The sequence below is a fragment of the Vidua macroura genome, chromosome 16, assembly GCF_024509145.1.
Source record: "Vidua macroura isolate BioBank_ID:100142 chromosome 16, ASM2450914v1, whole genome shotgun sequence".
In the NCBI taxonomy this organism is placed as follows: domain Eukaryota; kingdom Metazoa; phylum Chordata; class Aves; order Passeriformes; family Viduidae; genus Vidua; species Vidua macroura.
The window spans coordinates 13,087,186-13,104,879 of record NC_071586.1 but is presented as its reverse complement, the minus strand read 5'-3'; the positions used below and the strand labels follow the sequence as shown (position 1 = coordinate 13,104,879).

General features: G+C 45.2%; 1 protein-coding gene across 1 annotated transcript in view; it reads right to left on the bottom strand.

The window, feature by feature from the left end:
• Positions 1 to 17,694, bottom strand: part of SDK1 (sidekick cell adhesion molecule 1) — a 383,954-nt gene that overhangs the window by 25,791 nt on the left and 340,469 nt on the right. The window contains exons 36-40 of the mRNA XM_053992256.1: positions 7,766 to 7,881; positions 5,892 to 6,078; positions 5,017 to 5,154; positions 1,814 to 1,975; positions 546 to 671 (exon numbers count right to left, since the gene is read on the bottom strand). Coding sequence (XP_053848231.1) covers positions 546 to 671; positions 1,814 to 1,975; positions 5,017 to 5,154; positions 5,892 to 6,078; positions 7,766 to 7,881 — 729 coding nt within the window. The remainder of the gene's footprint in view (positions 1 to 545; positions 672 to 1,813; positions 1,976 to 5,016; positions 5,155 to 5,891; positions 6,079 to 7,765; positions 7,882 to 17,694) is intronic.

Sequence of the window (17,694 nt, the reverse complement as noted above, 5' to 3'; positions counted from 1 at the left end):
AAGGAGCTCTGGGAAAGCACCAAGAAAAACTGTGGTGATGTGGTGATTCCTTCCCCCTGCCTCAATGCTTCCCTGCAGAACAAATGGGGGAAGAAATGTGTATGTGCTGCTGAAGCCCTGGCCCTATTATTAACATTAAAACAGTAATTAGCTGCTGTGCTCTGCTGCAGAAGGAGACAGATTTCTATCTGTGGTTCTCAAAATACAGCTCGCAAATACTTATTAGTCCTTGCTCCTGAAAGATGCTGTAAGCATTTAAATGAGTTTTAATTATTAACTATATTAGTTCATCTGTTGGATGATTTTCCAGTGATGTAGCACAGTGAAAGCCAGAGTAGTCGGGGTAATTTTCTGTGACTACTCCTAAAGAGGAGAAAATATGCCAAACCACATAATAAACCAGTAACGTCTTAATACTGGCTGGAAACACGTTCTCTCACAAAATCCCATTACCTTGCTGGGATGACAAACAACCTCTCCACTTCAGCAGGGGCTGAAGGAAGGGAACTGATGACATCAAACTCCCCACATTTCCTGGGGCTTACCTGAGGGTCGTGCCTCTATAATGTAGCCAGTTGTGGGTTTTTCTCCTGAATCTCCCTCAGTCCATTGCAGTGTCAGCCCAGAAGCAGATTTTGTCACCAGGATTTCCTGAGGGGAGCCAGGAGACCCTGAAGGAGGAAAAGAGAGTAGCAAATGAAGGTGGCATTAAACTGCAGCACGAATTGCTTCTGCCGAGAGAGAAAATTTATCTTGCAGTGTTGGTCAACAAATATGCAACATAAACCAGCTCTATGGGCTACTGACATGATTTTTTCACTAGCTCCAGTACCAGCAGTTACATATCAATGGGGTTTACAGGTCACAGGATCACAGAATATCCTGAGTTGGAAGGGACTCACTAGGATCATCAAAGTCCAACTCATGGCCCGACAGGGGATAAACCCCCAAGAATAAGGGGGGAGGGGTTACACCTTCTGTGTTAAGAAGGCAAGAGGAAAAGGACTCTCATTTTATCCATTGTCACTGTTATTTCTCATTTCAGAGGTGAAACCAGACTGTGAGGTTCATGGAGAGATTCATGGGGACATGGCTTGGGAAGATGCCATGGCCACGTTAGAAAGGATTCCTCATCTACACTTGGTCTGTGGTGTGGTGTGAGAATTAGACTGTGGGAGTGGGAAATGAACAAAAATCAGAGCTGTGGCCACTGCACCAATGCTCTGTGACTTACCTGACAGGCTGGTATCATTGGAGGACATTTACCTTGTTGGATTATCTGTTTATCAAAGTCACTGATCAAATAAGAAAACCAGCTCTGGGTACAGGCACTGAACCAGGCAGGGAATGCTGCCCTGCAGCTGCTCTTGACACAGCAGGAAATCCACAGATCTCTCCCTCTGCAGAAGCCAACGTGTCAGGAGAGAACAATTGTAAATTCTTTCTGGTTTTGCATCCAGGAATCTCTGCTGGTTTCGGCAGCTACTCCAGTTCTGCCTCCCACTGCAGAGCAGTACAGTCAGAATTATGCACTGCGCTGTCAGGCTGCAGCCTGGAAATCCCTGGCTGGCCTGTTTGCATTATGATTTATTTATAGTGTTTTGTTTATTCACATTAAACTTCTAGGTTTCAGGAAAAAAAGGAAACATGTTTTTCATGGCAGCTGTGAAATGCACTGAATCACGTCCCATGACTCAGCTTCTCCTTGGAGCTGGAAATTCATGTGAAGCCCTGAGTGCACCATTCCCTGCTGGTGCCCTGTGTTTGTAGAAGTGATCTGTGATTTGTGATTTACTTTTATAGTCCCCCTCACCTTCTGCTGGCCCAGCTGTGATGTTGGCTTGCAGTTCAGGTCCATAGGCAATGGTTCGGGCCTGCACTCGGAATAAATAGGTCATGCCCTTGGTGAGGTCCCGGACCTTCAGCCAGCGCTGCCAGTTCCCCTTAATGTCCACAGTTACCACCTTGCTCACCCCTGGAACAGCCACACAGATAAAAAAATAAGGAGTTTCAGTGCAAAAATAGAAATCAAGTGGAGCATATTACATCTAGATGGTAACTAAAATAATCTAATAGTTTGCTAAGAAAGTATTTCTTACAATTAGCAGGAGTTTAAGTAGTGATAATAGGCAATTTTCAGCACTGATAAGTATAATTAGAGTTTAAGCTTGATAAGTGGGTACTGACAAGGAAAAAACCTTACAACACATCTGGGAAATTACCAAGAGACTACATGTAACCTCAGTAATTATTCTGGGAAGAAAGGAGGAGGTAAACGAAGAGGAGTGCACATTCCAGATTGCTTCCCAGACAAGCATTTCTCTGTTGCTGCTTCCAAATAACCTCCAACATGGTCTGGAGGAGGAACCAGGGACAAGGTGTGTTCCATTCATCTCATCCTGCCATATCCACCATCCCCAGGTGGATGCAGAGTGAAGGATGTGCAGCTCACCAGGACCTTGGGGCAACAAATGCCGTGGCAAGAGGGGATGCAACCAAAGCATTGCAAGCTTAAACAAGGCTGGAGCTGTGACTTGTGTTTCACTCTTCTCACTCTCTCAGAATTTTTCTTACAGGGATCAGTTAAAATCAGAGTTGTTCCCTTCACCAAGGTTCATGGCTAGGTTCACCTTTAGGTTCTCAATGCTGCATAAAGGACAGAGGGGCAATGAGTGGTTTGAAAACAAAAAATCTGGCTTTCACTGAAATTTGATAGAAGTAAGTCAACCAAAAGAATTTGATTTATAAAAGATTTTACAGAATAAAAATTTCAAATTTAGAGAATCTTTCTGGTGGTTTTTTTGGGTCTGTATATATACATGACACATTTCAAACCAAGAAGGTAGGAAGTAGGAGAAGGTTCTTCCCGCTATAAATGGCTGCTTGCTAGTTTATCTTTCCAAAAACTGCAGAAGGAAGATGTTTTCAATCCAGATGTTTATTTTATGCAAATCCAGATGATACTTTCAGTTTTAATCACTTAAATAAAGAGTAATGTCTAAGCAATTTCTGTTCAAAATTTTCTTCCAGATACAATTTATAACTCAGGGCCTCTCTCCTTGGCTAACAAGGATGCAGTAAAAGTGCTCCCTCCTTCCACAGGTGAACTATTTCATTTCTCTGAGACAAATCAGGAGGCATTTGTCATTTTCAAGTTATGTTCCAAAAAGAAAAAAAAAAAAAAAACAAAACCAAAAAACTGTTGAAAAAGGCTCTGGGGCAATCTTGTTGTCTATTATTGTGTAAAACATAACAGTGTAAAGCTTAAACAATAAAAGGTCAAGCAGGGATAAGACTGTGCTAAAGAACAGATTGCTGCTGGAAACCTTGGAAAAATGGGCAGGTGACTGGTGGCTGGTGAGTGGGAAGGCAAAAGGTGCCACCATGGGAGGACGCTCAGCCAAAAATCAAGGATGGGTGGAAAGTCAAAATATGAATGAGAAGCTCCAAGAGGATCCAGCCCATCCAGGTTGCTGCATTGCAGTGCTCACATGGAGGAATGTGGGTTCTGGTCCCATATGGACTATTTATTTAAGAGCTGGACTTGATGATCCATGTGGGTCCCTCCCAACTTGGAATATTTGTTGAATCTGTGAAAATGATGGTGTCAAGGAAGGGATTCTTTTCCATGGCAGGAGAATAAATATGTTTGCTGAAAGAAAAATGCTGGCACAAGAGCAAATGGTGGCTAAAGACTGGAAAATAAATGTAGGCAAATATTTTGTATCTGAGGAAGAGCCCTCCATAACCTTCCTGCTCACATCAGAAACCCTCCAGAGGGGAAGGAGAGACAAGCTGACAAGGGGCAGCACAGGCAGAGGTGGGGAAGAGAGGAAAAGACAACAAAGGTTCTGAAGGATGTTAAGTCAAATACATGCAGAGAAAACATGATTTGACACTTCCATATTTTCAGGGGGAAAAAATGTATTCTTGAACATTGTGTAGGAATGAAGAAAAGGGAGGAAATGCCCAACCAGCCTGAACCTCCTGCATACCCTGTGCACATTTCTTGGTCAGAATCAGAAATGCTTCCGTATTAGCTCTTTGTGCTCAGACCTGCCAGCCATAAAGGCTGACAGTGCTTTTATTCTGGTGTTCTCAATCCTGAGTTTAACTTTCTCTGTGCATGAGACATGGATATTCAGACAATATAGATCATTATTCCTTACAGGAGAAGCAAATACAAGTGATTGATATCCTTATTTCTTTGGAAAAGGGTTTAAAATGGATTGGCAATGGCTGAAATTACTCTCCTTGCTGTCATGCTGCCAAAGCTGGACATCCTATTGAACTATTGGCAATCTACCAGGAATATAAAAATATTAATAAAGCCATCCACAAACTATGTCATCTCTTCTAATTCACCTTTGGAATGAATTTACATTTGTTTTCAGAGAAACTGCCAAATCCTTCTCTGTTGCTGTTCTGGCAAATTAATGAATTTGTGTCCTGCACATTGTTGTGGTTTAACTGAACTCTGGTGCTGGGTTAAAAATGCTGCCTGAAAACTCCGTGTGAAGAGACACAGCCACGTCTCCATCCTGTCACAGCAGAGGTGCTGCCAGTGATGACCAGCACATCTGATGCCTGGGCAATCTCTGTGATAACAGAAGTGACACATGATGTGATAAGCAACACAAATGTGCCTGACAAGTATTCTGGGATGGAGCCGACTCAGCAGTTTCAAAGGCAAAGTGTGGAGACAATCAGGCACTCCCAGGCTGAGCTTCCTCTTCGCCCAGACCAGGTAATGATGGCTGTAAAATGACTTTTCAAATCACACAGCCTATAGTTTGTGCAAGAAAATGAGAGAAGACAAGACAAAAGCTATATTCCACAATATTATGGCTCACTGAAGCATTTTGGCAAAAGTGGAATTGTTTTATTTACCCTTTGCCACCTGGTTTCTCTTGGAAAACAGCAGAGAGCGAGTAGGAAATTGGGCAGAGATGAAAGGTCCTACAGCACCATTGTGTCATTTCCCCATGAATATGTATGATCAGAGGTCTTTCTTACCCTGGACAGGAGCCAGAGGCTCGTAGACAACTCGATAACCCTGCAGGACTCCATTTGCTGCTGTTGGCTCGCCCCAAGACACATTGAGGGTAGTGCAGGTGATTTCAGAGAAGGCCAGGAAGCTGGGAGCACTGGGTGCTGAAAGGATTGCACACAGATTGAATTGCAGCAGCAGGAGTCAATCTAATATACATATATATTATAAAACATTGCTTTATTTGCCCAGCCTAAATCTAAAGGAAATAAGCTGAGAATGGGATTTGTCAGTTGTATCCAAATGTCCCGTAATCAGTCAGAAACGCAGCCTGTCCTGAAAATACAGCCAGTCAGCTGCAAAACTGAACCTCCACAGCAAACAGGGAGAGAGGGCATGGAAGGGATGGGCCCCCAGAAGGGTGCAGTGGGAGCCACCTCCCCTTCACAGCCACCACCCAAGGCATCGCCTTCACCCTGTGCCAGAGCACTCCCAGCACATCCAGCATAGGGACTGCTCAGCCTGACTGGGAGGCTGCTGATCCAGCTTAAAAAAAAAGAACAGCGAGGAATTCTAAAAAGCATGCTAATTGTTTCCCAGGACCATCAGGACAACTTCCAGGCACTGGAGATGAGCTCCTTCTGATTTCCAGGTGTGGTAGCAGAAACCAGAAACAAAGCCACAGACTGTTTCCTTCTGGACCAGCTTAATTTAGGGACTGGCCCTTCTGCCATTCCGTTCTCATTTCAGCCGTATCCCTCCCTTTCCTCACACTCCACTTATTTGATCCTTTTTTTTTTCCACTTTCAGGACCGCTGCAATGCAAATGCAAAGAGCACTGCCCTCCTGCATGCCCCATTTCCCCTGGCTGTGCCCAGGTGAGCAGGACCCGGTCCCGTACCCGCCTGGTGCGTCCTGCCCTGGGCGGGGCTGCTGCGGGGGCCGTCCCCGGCCGCGTTGAAGGCGGAGATGCAGACCAGGTACCGCGTGTGGCTCGTCAGGTTCTTGAGCCGCACGCTTGTCTCCGGGAGGAAAAGGACCTTCACCTTCTCCGTGTCGTTCAGGGTGTCGCTCTCCCAGTAATAAATCTGTTGGCACAGCGAGACAGGATCCCAGCATTATTAAGGTTGGAAAAGCCCTCTACGGTCATGAGTCCAACCATCAACCCCCAGGTTTGCCACTAAACCATGTTCCCAAGTCCCATATCCACTCGCCTTCAGAACACTTCAAGGCTTGGTGATTCTACCACCTCCCTGGGCAGCCTGCTCCCATGCCTGACCACACTTTCTGTGATGAAATTTTTCCTAATATCTAATTGGAACCTCCCCTGGCACAGCTGGAGGGCATTCCCTTCATCCTGTCATGTGTTGTACTATATCCTACACCTAGAATGTATTTGGCCACTGCAGCTACAAAACAACCAGAAAGACAGTGTAGCCTTGCCCTGGACTCCTCCATTAGTTGGGATACTCAGGTTTTTTAGCACAAATATTTTCCTTAGCAAATTCCCCTGAGTCCAGTGGCCATGTAGCTGAGTACATCACTCAAAAACAGAGCAAGGGCTGAAGAATATGGCTTAATGACAACAGGTATGAGCTTCCAGGGTTCACTGAGGAGAGGTCAGTTTAAACACTCCCTGCAATGCAAGCTGCCTGTCAGCACTGGCATCCTGACACACTGTGATGGTCCATAACTCCCCTCTGCACACACAGCACTCACACCACTGGTGTTCACAGCACAGCCAGGAAAATGCCCTCCTGAAGAGGGTAACAAAGATTCTCCCTACAGTTCCTTGGGGTGGTTGTCCCCCTTCTTCCATTACATAATTTTTACCCTGATGCTATAAAATTAGCCTTCGGAGAAGTTGTTTCCAAGCGGGAAATTGGTGCCAGCCCTACTTATTGGACAGGCCTGGCAGTGAGAGCATTACAACAGGCCAAAGCAAGCCAGAGAGCTGAGGGAACAAGCCAAGGCAAGGCTCCACCTTGACTCTCTAAGCCAAGCTGCTGAAGCCATCTATATACGTACAAAAGGGAAAGGACAGGGATTGATATATAAGGATGCTCGTTACTGCCAGGAAGGGATGCCAGATTATTCACATTGGCTTGGCTTTCCTTCACTTATGGATCTAAATTCATGGAGAGAGGCAGAGCCAGACACTGAACCCAAGCCAAGCTCCAGTGTTTGTAGACTTGCCCATTCCCACTCTCTGAGGGTCCATTCTCATGCTGGAGATGCTGAGCAGCGTGTCTCCGCAACGTGCTCATCTCCTGCAAACCAAACGCAATTAATACTCTGATTTAATTTTGTTAAAGTTAAGGAAATGAAGCAATGCTTCCAAAATCTGACCTGGCTCAGACTTCCAGCTGGGAGAAAGTTCTGCTCTTCCTAAAGGCTTGTAGCATTTGATGGAGGGAAAGCTCAGTTAATTTTCTTCAATACATTTCTTGCTCCTGGCTCTTGTGTAGCTGTGTTGCTTTTTGGAGCAGATATGTTGCCTGCCTAACTGGAGCAGCCTCCTTATCTGCATCCCCTGTTTCCCCCATGCACTCCTTCTCCATAAATAATGACACAGTCTCCCTTTTCTCTCCTCCCCCTTCCCAATCTCATTCTCTTTCTTTTGGTTTTGGGACTTGCTGCTGTTCCCTACTGCAGCCTGAGCACTGCTCTAATTTGCCTTATGTGGTGAGGGCAACTGCGCTTTGTAGAGCTCTCTCACAAATAAATAGCAATGCCAAGCAAGATAAATGGAAACAGTAGAAATGGGAGGATTGCCTTGTAGCCTTGGATGATCCCGTTCTGGCTGTCGGCAGGAGGGGGGTCCCAGGTGAGCTCCAGCTGGCTTGCAGAAAGGGAATTGACTTGGATGTTCTGTGGGGCCAGCGCCGGTGCTAGGGAGGAAGGAGGACAGAAGAATTAACAGTGACAAGCAGAATTAGCTCATAGCCAGGTTTTTCATTTGCAGGAGGACCCAGGACAGACTCTGTTTATGCCACAAGTCAGCAACAAGCCAGCCTCGGGGTATCTGCATCATCGGGATGTCTCGGCACAAAAGGAGTGGGGAGCAGCTGAGCCTTGGGATGTGGTTGTGCTCTGCTCCACGCAGGCTGGCTTAGACACTGAATCAACTCAATCCTGCCAGCAGCTTTGAAAAAGAAAGGAAAATTTTGCCTTGGTGCCCTGGTAGTTTGGGGCTCACCTTTGGCAGTGGACAGTGCTCCTCATCAACTGTTCCTGGTGAGCAAGGCAGCCCCTGCCACCATCAGCCCAAAAGCTACTCAGCAGCAAGACTTTGGGCTAAAATACTGCCTAAAATTACCCCCAAACCCAGTCAGCTGCTAATCAATGCATTAATATTTTATGTATGGCAGAATGACTTTTAGTTTGCTACTGTGACTTTTTGTTAGCTCCACTTTGATTACACCTCCACATGCACACACTGGCCCTCTTTGGCTCCTAATGACATCTCTTCTTTGCATTGTGCTGTGCTAGAAAACCAATCTTTGAGTGCTCCTGGGTCACTCTATCCCTTCCCTTTGTCAGGATCCCACTTGGTGCAGGTGGATTTTCCTCCCCAGTAGCTACCGAGGACGCTCTGTTCTCCTGACCTGCTGTCTGAGCCTCTGGCAGGTTTTAACAAAACAGCTCCTGTTCTGTTCACAGAAAAGGTGCTGAAGTGTGTCCTGGTCAAACTGCAGAAGTGGGGAAAGAAAGGCAGGACAAAAGCTCCACTTCTCCTTTCTCTGTGTTCACAGTGCCATAGCCTTCTGCCAGACCCCTTGAGAAAGTTGTCTCTTTTCTCTCTGCCCCTTTCTGGGCCATAAATAGAAGTGATAAAATATTCACCGCTTGCACTGGATAGCGCCGGTTAGCTGCTCCTCTGGAGACTTCTTTCTTAAGAGAGAATGACCTTCATAAGTCACACTTTTCTACCAATACTCCCTCCCCCCAGAGTTATAAAATAAAAAAGTAATTAACACCCACTCAGCCTGACACCAACTATTTATTTTGTTCTAACTGTGTGGTTTCCATATTATCACTGCCCACCCTGCCGTTAATGGAAATGTTAATAACCAGCGCCAGGTTGTTGTGACAGATGCTTGGGCTCATTATCAGAAATTCTTATTTACCGCTCCATTAAACGACAGAATCGCACAAAAAAACAATTCAATCAAAACTAACTGGAGGAATTTTAACAGCCACATTAATAATCCAAAACATAAATAAAGTTAATGTCTTTTGCATGTTTGCCATCGGCAACTCTATTGCAAAATTATTGCTATACAATTAAAACGTGAAAGGTAAAATTGAAAATAGCCTTTATCCCAGGGCTCGGTTAAAACTATTTATTTATTGTGGTTTTTTTTGTTTCCTTTCTGGCTGGATGGCGAATACATGAGGTGACAGTGACCATCAGTAAACCCCAGCTTGGTCACAAGGGTGCACTTGTCTGATTATTGCCCTGCCTTCTGTGCTCATTGCTTGGCTGGATGCCCTCAGTACAAGGGAGTGCTGTTAGGGACCAAAAACCTCAAGATTTTGAAAATTTCACAGGACAAACCATAGCATGAGGCCAAACTGATCACAGAGAGCAAAGCTGAAAACACATCCCGGAGATCTGCCAGGATGACACGCTCAGAGAAACAGGAACATGTACAATCACAGAGGAAAAGGGGTCCCTTTAGCAGTGTATTTCCTTTCTAAGGAGTGACACAGCTGTCTGTCCCGAGCTGACAGCTTCACAGTGCTCTCAACACCCAGGTCTGCAGCAGCACCTACAAGAGCATTTTTCTTTGGATGCCATGTGGCAGCCAGGAACAAATACTGCTTCTGAGACACGACCATCAGAGGAGACGGCGCGTACAACTCACTGCCAGAAAACCACTGCTTTTCCTCACCCCCTTCATGCAGCACATCTAAGAAACACAGTGGTTAAAACCTGCCAGTGATAACTCTGCACCGACACACTCGCTGCTGGAGCCGCACTTTTGCTGGCGCGGCGGAGGAAAATTTGACGGGAGGAATGAAAAAAAAAGTGTGGAAAAAGACATTTCTCTTCACTACTCCAGAGCCTCCCCAAGATGAAAATTGTTTGGTTTTGTGCCCTGTGAGTCTGTCCCTCTGTTCAACTTTCAAAGGCTGATGTGCCCCTCCTCCTCTAAGCACAGATTTCTTGTTGACAGAGAGGGACAGCAGAAGAGTGCTGCTGACGCTTGATGTGGCTCTGTGCAAGAGCACGTTCCGTTAAGGGCGAAGTGAAACACTTCAAAAAGAAGGAAACACATCCCTGAAGACCCCACCTGTTTGCAACCCCAAACCATTCCCTGAATATATGGATAGCCTGTGCCAATAAAAGCAAGTGCATTGTAAAGGTGAATTCAAAAGGCTTTTTACCTTCTAGGAATGCACTTCAAGATTACTGAGCTCGGAATTTTTCATGGCTGTTGAAAACTCAAATACATAAAAAGCAAGGTTAGAGCTGCATACCTCACACTGCTTTAGGTGTTAGCGACATTATCAACTATAACAGGAGTGACACAGACCCCCGAGGGTCCAAATACAGCTCTTGGCAGGTAGAAAGCATTTCACTTTCCCTGAAAAAAAAAATTGTGTACTCATTAAGTTGAATTCTGTGCACGTATTCTGCCTTGGAATCTCATGCAGATATTTGTAAACATTTCTTTTCTTATCTGATTTCAATTCACCTTTGAGATTGTCTCCTTGAAACTCTCTCTCAGCCAAAATCTAAGGAGAAAGACTGAGCAGATTGTGTAGTAATTAGTAACAAATAGTAACAGATATGGGCTGGGCTGCTGTTGGCAGGATCACGTAAAGACAGCAAATCTATCCAGAAACGTGGCGAGACTGTCAAAATGAGCCCGTAAATAAAGTTACACATCTAAATCCACACTTAAACATATCACTGCCCTCATTTCCCAGCTGCACTGAGCAGCCTCTGCTCTCACTGCAGGCAATTTGAGCTTGCAAATGCTTCTAACCTTTAAAGAGAAGGTGCTTTAAATCCCCAGTGGCCTCCCTGCTCCAGAGCTCTGTGCTCTGCAGAAGGTTCACCTCACTCTTCTCACTTGGGATATTTGTTCTCTGGGCTGTGTGGCACCCAGAGCTTTCCATCAATATGGAGCTACTATTCCTTTTCCCAGTGACAATTGCCACGATGCTCTGTGGCACAGGTAGGTTACAAATCCTTGTGATTCATTGGGCAAACTTGATAATTGGTTTTGTGAAGCATTCCTCACTGCTCTTATATCTGCTCCAGTTTCTGGGCAGCAGAGGATTTCTCCTCTACTGGTTTTCTAATTGTTTCTGCAGTGGCAGTGTCACTGGCAGGACACTCACAGACAAGTTTGGGACAAGATTTCCTGCTACTCACATGCCATTTAAGTAAAGATTCAGGCCAAATATGAACAGAAATATGCAGTGAAAGAGACTGAAGAATTTCCTGTGCATCAGCTTGATCCCAAACAATCCCAAGCAAATTTCTGTTTTGTAAAGACCACTGATCCTCTTCTATCTAGCAAGTGTTTCCCCCAAGTTCTTCAAAGCATGACTTGGAGAACATGCCTGCCTTTATTCCCTGGTAGTCAATATGTTTGCATTTTGGTGTTAGCACCTGGAGGCCAGAATCTCATTGCACAATGTGCTGCATAAACACAGAACAAAGACACAGCTCCAGGCCCTCAAATCCTCTAATCTGTCTCCACATTACAATGGAGGGGTGGTTGCAGCATATTCTGAGTATCAGCTGTAATTTTCCCTACCTAGTGATTAACAACAAGGGAGAAGGAACAGCAGTATTCAGTTCAGTCTGTGCTGATGGTGAAATCTTGCACACCAGAGCTTCCAAAGTTTACACACTGATTCCTGGCACACACAGTCATGGAAAATAGGGCTAAAAGGATTTGGAGAGGACTCAGACGTCCTCCTCCTGGGTCACACTGGGATCAGCTTGCTGGTCAGATTTTCATGTAATCTCAATCAATGATTTCTTTCCGGATTGTGCTGTAATTCCCACACAAACTCTGCCAGCACCTCACTACTTTAACAGCTCTTTAAATAGGGGTTTGAGTAACACCCATATTTTAAAAATAAAAATAAACAAAATAGGTATGTCTATAATAGAACACTAACAAAATAACTCTTGTATTATTCTTTTTGATGCCTAACCCAAACCATCCTCACTATATGGAAGTTATATCTCTGCAGTGACATGGAGATTGTTGCTTCTTCAGCTGCAGCCACTGCCTTCAAGTCACAGCGTAGATAAGCAATAGTTTAGTGGAGTCTAAAGCCAAACACAACACAACAAACAGAAGGTCACCAGATAAAGCAGTGATCAGCAGAACAGGCAAAGTGGGGTTTTCCTGCAGTACAGGCTTAGAGAAGAAATGTGAGGATGGTACCTCCCAGGAATGACCAAAAAGGTGGATCTGCAGATGTCTGCAGTCACTCCTTGCATGAAGGAAAAGTGGCATGACAGAAGAATATTGGGCCAAAAAGAAACAGTGTTTATTGGCCATTTTCTTACAGAGTCTGGGAGAGAGTGGTGGGAGGAAGGGAGCTTCCCTGAGCAGCAGAGCCTGGTGCCATCAGGAATGCTGCGTGAGTGATGCTGATTAGCTCAATAACAATTAGTCAGTTGTGCTTCAAAACCAGCTACTGCGAAGCTGCTTTCCACTGTGACAGAGCAGCACAAGCTATATTTAGGATGTAAAACACACTTCCCACTAATTTCTGCCTGTTTTGGGCTGGGCTTCATCTTGTGATGGAAGTCGGAGCTTTTTCCAAGGGCTGCGCTTTTTGTGCTTACTCAGATGTGTTTCAGAGGCACTAAGAGAGGCAGAGCCACGTTCCAGGGATGTGGCTCTTAACCCCTCCAACACACTCCATTTGCTACTTGGGCCTGAATGCTCCTGCCCTCTTACTGAGCAATTTGGCACCAACGCTGCCCTGCTGGGCTTGTGACACCCTGAGACATGAAATGAGTCTCAGCAAAGGAGCAATCTGACCTCCCCATCGTTGAGATGTTCAACTGGATGGGGGAGGAGGCTAAAACAGCTATAAAAGCCAGGTTTTAGTTGGGAATACTCCTTTCCAAGGGATGCTGATGTATGTGTTGATTTACACGATGGCATAGAACAGTAGAAGAGAAATTGAAACATCTCCTCATGTACCAGTGGAAGCAAACACAAGAAGAACTTGAAAAACATCTCTCTCACCTTCATGACTGCTGGAAGACAGAGCAAAAATGGAAAAAAACAGATGTAGAATAGAAAGACAAAAAATAGAAAAACCTATTTTAGTGGAGAAGAAAGGGTGAAGAGGAGAAAGAGAACAGCTGTCAGGATGAGAACTCTGGGAGTCTGGAACACCTGCAGGTGTTTTACTCTGTGCCATCTTGCCTGGGTAGGCAAACACTTGGCTCTCCTCTGTATACCACATTTAGTACAGTAGCTGTGTTTTGCCACATCAATTTTTAAAAGGTATTAAAGTAATAAAGAAACATAAATTAAAGCAGCTGCAAATGATCCCCAAATGTAACATCCCCAGCTTCTATGCTTAGCACTGGGAAGCTTCCCAACGTTGGCACAGGTATCTTCAGCACCTGCAGAGATAAAGGAGGGAGGTGGGGGTGGAGGGAGGGAGAGATGACATTCCTGCAAACTGAATTCCTGGAAACTGAAATGAAACAAGGACTAGAAGTGGAGTCTCATTTCCACAGACACAGGTCTAGGGGCTCACCTGCCAGTGCCCTTTTTGAACTGAGGAGCCATTCTCATCCTGTTCCTCACCAATTCTCCCAGTGATGGTGAAAACACTGTTGCTGTGAACCCTAATCTTCTAAAGGAGGTTTGGATTTCCCATGTGAGTGAGCCGTGTGCAATCTGGGAGTTTCATGGGGCAGACATGATCTGGGTGATTAGAACCATGGCAAACCTCACAGAGCAGTGCTGAGAAAGAGCCTGCAAACAAAAATTACACATTTTTCTTTTGCTGAATTCCAGAGTTCTACTTAGCAAACACAATCCTAGAACTGGCTATCACATTGCATACTGAGATTATCCATCAAGGAAGTAAGAGAGCCCGGCCCAAAAACAAAACCCTCACAGAACTGTCAGACTGCCTCTGGAAAGGGTGTACAGGTGGTTAAAACAAGAAGTGGGAGGAATAATAAAATGAGCTTTTCCCTCTATTTCTTTCATGTCAGTAAGGGTATGATCACACACAGGCAGGCAGCAGAGATGGGCCATGAGCAGGAACAGCAAGAGCCTGACAGGATTGGGTAGGCACGAACCTGCAAGCTAAAACCCCCTCTCTCTTACATCCATGCAAATCAGGGATGGCTCCTGCAGCTCCCTCTCCCTCACATCCGTGCACTTGGGGGTTTTCTCCATTGAAGAGCAGAAACAGTTGTGTAAGGAGAGCAGTGCCAGCTCTGATGAGTGCAGGATTCACCCCCAGGAGGTGCTGAAGGTTGTTCAAGGGATGGTGAGGAGCTGCTGCGTGTCTGATCCTCTCTTGTGTGCACTGGGAGCAGTACAGGAGGGGAAAGCACTGCCCTCCACTCTCTTACAAGTCTACCCATTAGAGAAGCAAAATTACCAATTTCAGATTATTTCCTCACACTCTCCAGGACCCAAAATTCCTCCTCCTCTATTTGTAGTCAAGTTCTGCTTATCATAATTTGTTAATGCCACATTTGAATATTGAATACATTTGAATCTTGAATACCACGAGATCATGGCAGCTGACAAAAGCACCCACTTCACATCCACCAACAGCAATGGCAGCACCTACTAAAGCCCAATCCTTCTGCTTCACTGCAGCCAAGAGAGCATATCAAATAATCTCCCCTGGGTTTGCCATCTACCAAATGTCAAAAGCTATATCAGAAAAAAGTCAAAGGGCACAGGTGAGATCTGCCCCTGGAATAACCTTTCGCTGTGGCTTTAATGCCAGTTTGGGTAGCTGACCCCCATGAAGAATTAATTTAGAATTTACAGATTGCAATGGTCAGGGAACCCCAGGGAGCCCACAGAAGACTGTGTTCTTGTGCTCCTGGGGACAGAGAGATTACATTTAAATTTTCTTGACTCTCAGTGAGAGTTTTCTCTTTCTTTCTTTTTCATCCCTGAGATCATCACTGCAGTTTCACACCCCCTTTCCATCTCAGTGCCTGGACTGCTGCGGCCAAGATATTTTACATGATTGCTAATTCATATTTTCTTAAGAAAAAATTGCAACTTTTCTGTTTTCAGTCTACAACAGGCAACCTGAAAAGCCTCCAGTTCTGTGATTGACGACGGATACAGCAAACAGATGTCAGAGAAGTAAACCAACTGTGTTTCTCCACAGCTGGCTTCACAGCAAAGCTGTACAGAGGAGGCAAAGCCACGGGAGTTGAGACCCATATGAAAATACTTACAGCACAAATTTTGCTCACAAGTCCCAGGATGACTGCAAGCAAGCAGAGCAGAACTGCACAATTAGTCAAAATAGGAATTTGGCTGCAAATATAACCCTTTAGTCAAAAGCACTCCAACTCCAGCCTGTGTCTGCAGGAACATGAGTTATCAGCCAGGGGCTTCCCCACTTCTTTACCAGGGCAATTTCTGGTTACTGTGCTCATGTTTTTTGAAAGGAAGGTTAATTCCTCTGCTTTTAATGGGGTAGCTGTGCTGTTAGCTCAGGAAAGCTCTGCATCCACGATCAGGCTTCTCCCCCCTCTGCTCTGTGCAGGGATGTCCCAGCTCTGGGCTCTCACAGCCCATGGAGCACTGCAGCAGAACAGCTCATTTGTCCTTCCCCTCCCACAACTGCAGCACAAAGCCACGAGCTCTCATGATGAATTTGGGCACGGGGGCCTGCCCGTCTCGGGCTACAGTCGGCACCAAAAAATCAGCATCAAATGGTTGGGGTTGTGAGTTCATCATCAGAGCAAAGCGCTGCCTGGCAATCACAGCCCAGCGCTCCCGGCCCTGCCACAGCCAGGGACCAGCGCATCAAAAACCGCGGATATTTTTGCTAGGACAGAAACATCTTTCCTACATTGAGACGTGATAAAAAGAGGCAATTAGACCCGAGCTAAGCAGGAGCTGCCGCACTACATAAAGCATTGTGCTGTACCAAAGGCTGCTGATGACCAATATTAACAACTTAATGAGCTGTTAATGAGGCGCGCGTTCGGCTTTTACTTGCAGCATGAAAACATTGCAAATCATTTTAGGGAGCTTTGGACTGTCAATGGAGAATTAAAGATGTCAAATAAGCCCATCAAATCTATGTCTCAATCTGGACGCTGCTTTCCAGTGCATTCGCTTAAAATTCCTTCTCCTATATGGTAGAATAACTTGCTTTGACAGCACTACGACTCTCAGACTTTGCTTCCTTCTGCCTTGACATTAGATTTCGGTCTCCAGAGAGCTGCAGGGATGTCTTTTTGACATGTTGACATTAAGGACACTTCTTCCACAGACTCACACTGGCACGGTTACTTTCTGTCTTGCCATTGTAAGAGTAGCTACTGAGCTAAGCTACCAAATCTGGAAGTCTAATTAGCAAAACCTTCACATCATCTGTAAACAGATTAAGAATATAAAATTACCCTTAAAAAATAGCCAGTTTGAGTAGGAAAGGGAGCCAAGCCTTACAGAGAAAATTAATTTCCATAACTCCCCAGCATTGTAACAATACCAGTAGCACACAAGCAGTGACTAATGCTCTAATGTGGGCACACTTTAGTTTGTTATTTTTTACAGCCCTGCAGGATTAGAACCCACAGCCAAATGCTATCAACACTCCTGCTACCTCCAGTGGAGCTGCATTGAGGGGAACAACAAATCCAAATTGGACTTGCTGCAGACAAGCCCTTAGTTGAGCCCCTGTACATAGAGTGAACCTGGAGAAGTTTAAAATCCACCAAGAAACACTGATGGGATGTGCCCAGTGGCCAATCCTGCTCTCAGAAATGGGATGCTGTTGGGATACAGGTGAATTGAATTCCAAGAGAAACTGGAAAGAGGTTACTTTCCCAGACCAACCAGGAAATGTCTCACCACTTTTTTTTTTTTTTTTTTCCTTTCATCTTCCTACAGTTTGCCTTTCTTGCTCTGCTCTGACTTTACTCTGTCTTTTAGCACATTGTTGGAGAACACGGCTTGCATCTTTAGCTCCAAGCTGAGAGAAGACCTTCTTCCTTGGACAGAAAGACACTGGGGACAGGATGGCAACCCCGTGTCACTCCTGGAGCAAGGCATTCTCAGAATGACAGGGTAAAGCTCATCCAGAACCGAGCATCACATTGGAACAACTCCACAGGTTCTTTAAATTCAAAGGCGAGGGGAAAAGGACAACCAGTTTCAAGCACCCTGCCATCCCCCAAAGGAACCTCTTGCTGATGTCCAGAGGTGTCAGCAATTAAAAGGCAAACACCCTTTTATTTCAAAGGCTTGTTGCTCTTAAAGTGCCAAAGTTGCCCTTTGTTTAAAGTTTTAGCACATGAAACCAATAATTCATTTACCATTCTATTTCCCAATAGCTTCCCTCCATCCCCTTTTGTTTATCGAGGGAAGATACTGTCCCCTAGGCTGACAGGTTTTAGACTACTGCAATGTGAAATGGCCATGATAATCCTTCTCTTCCCTTCTCCAGTGGCATCTGGGATGGCACTGCCCACCCAGCTCTTG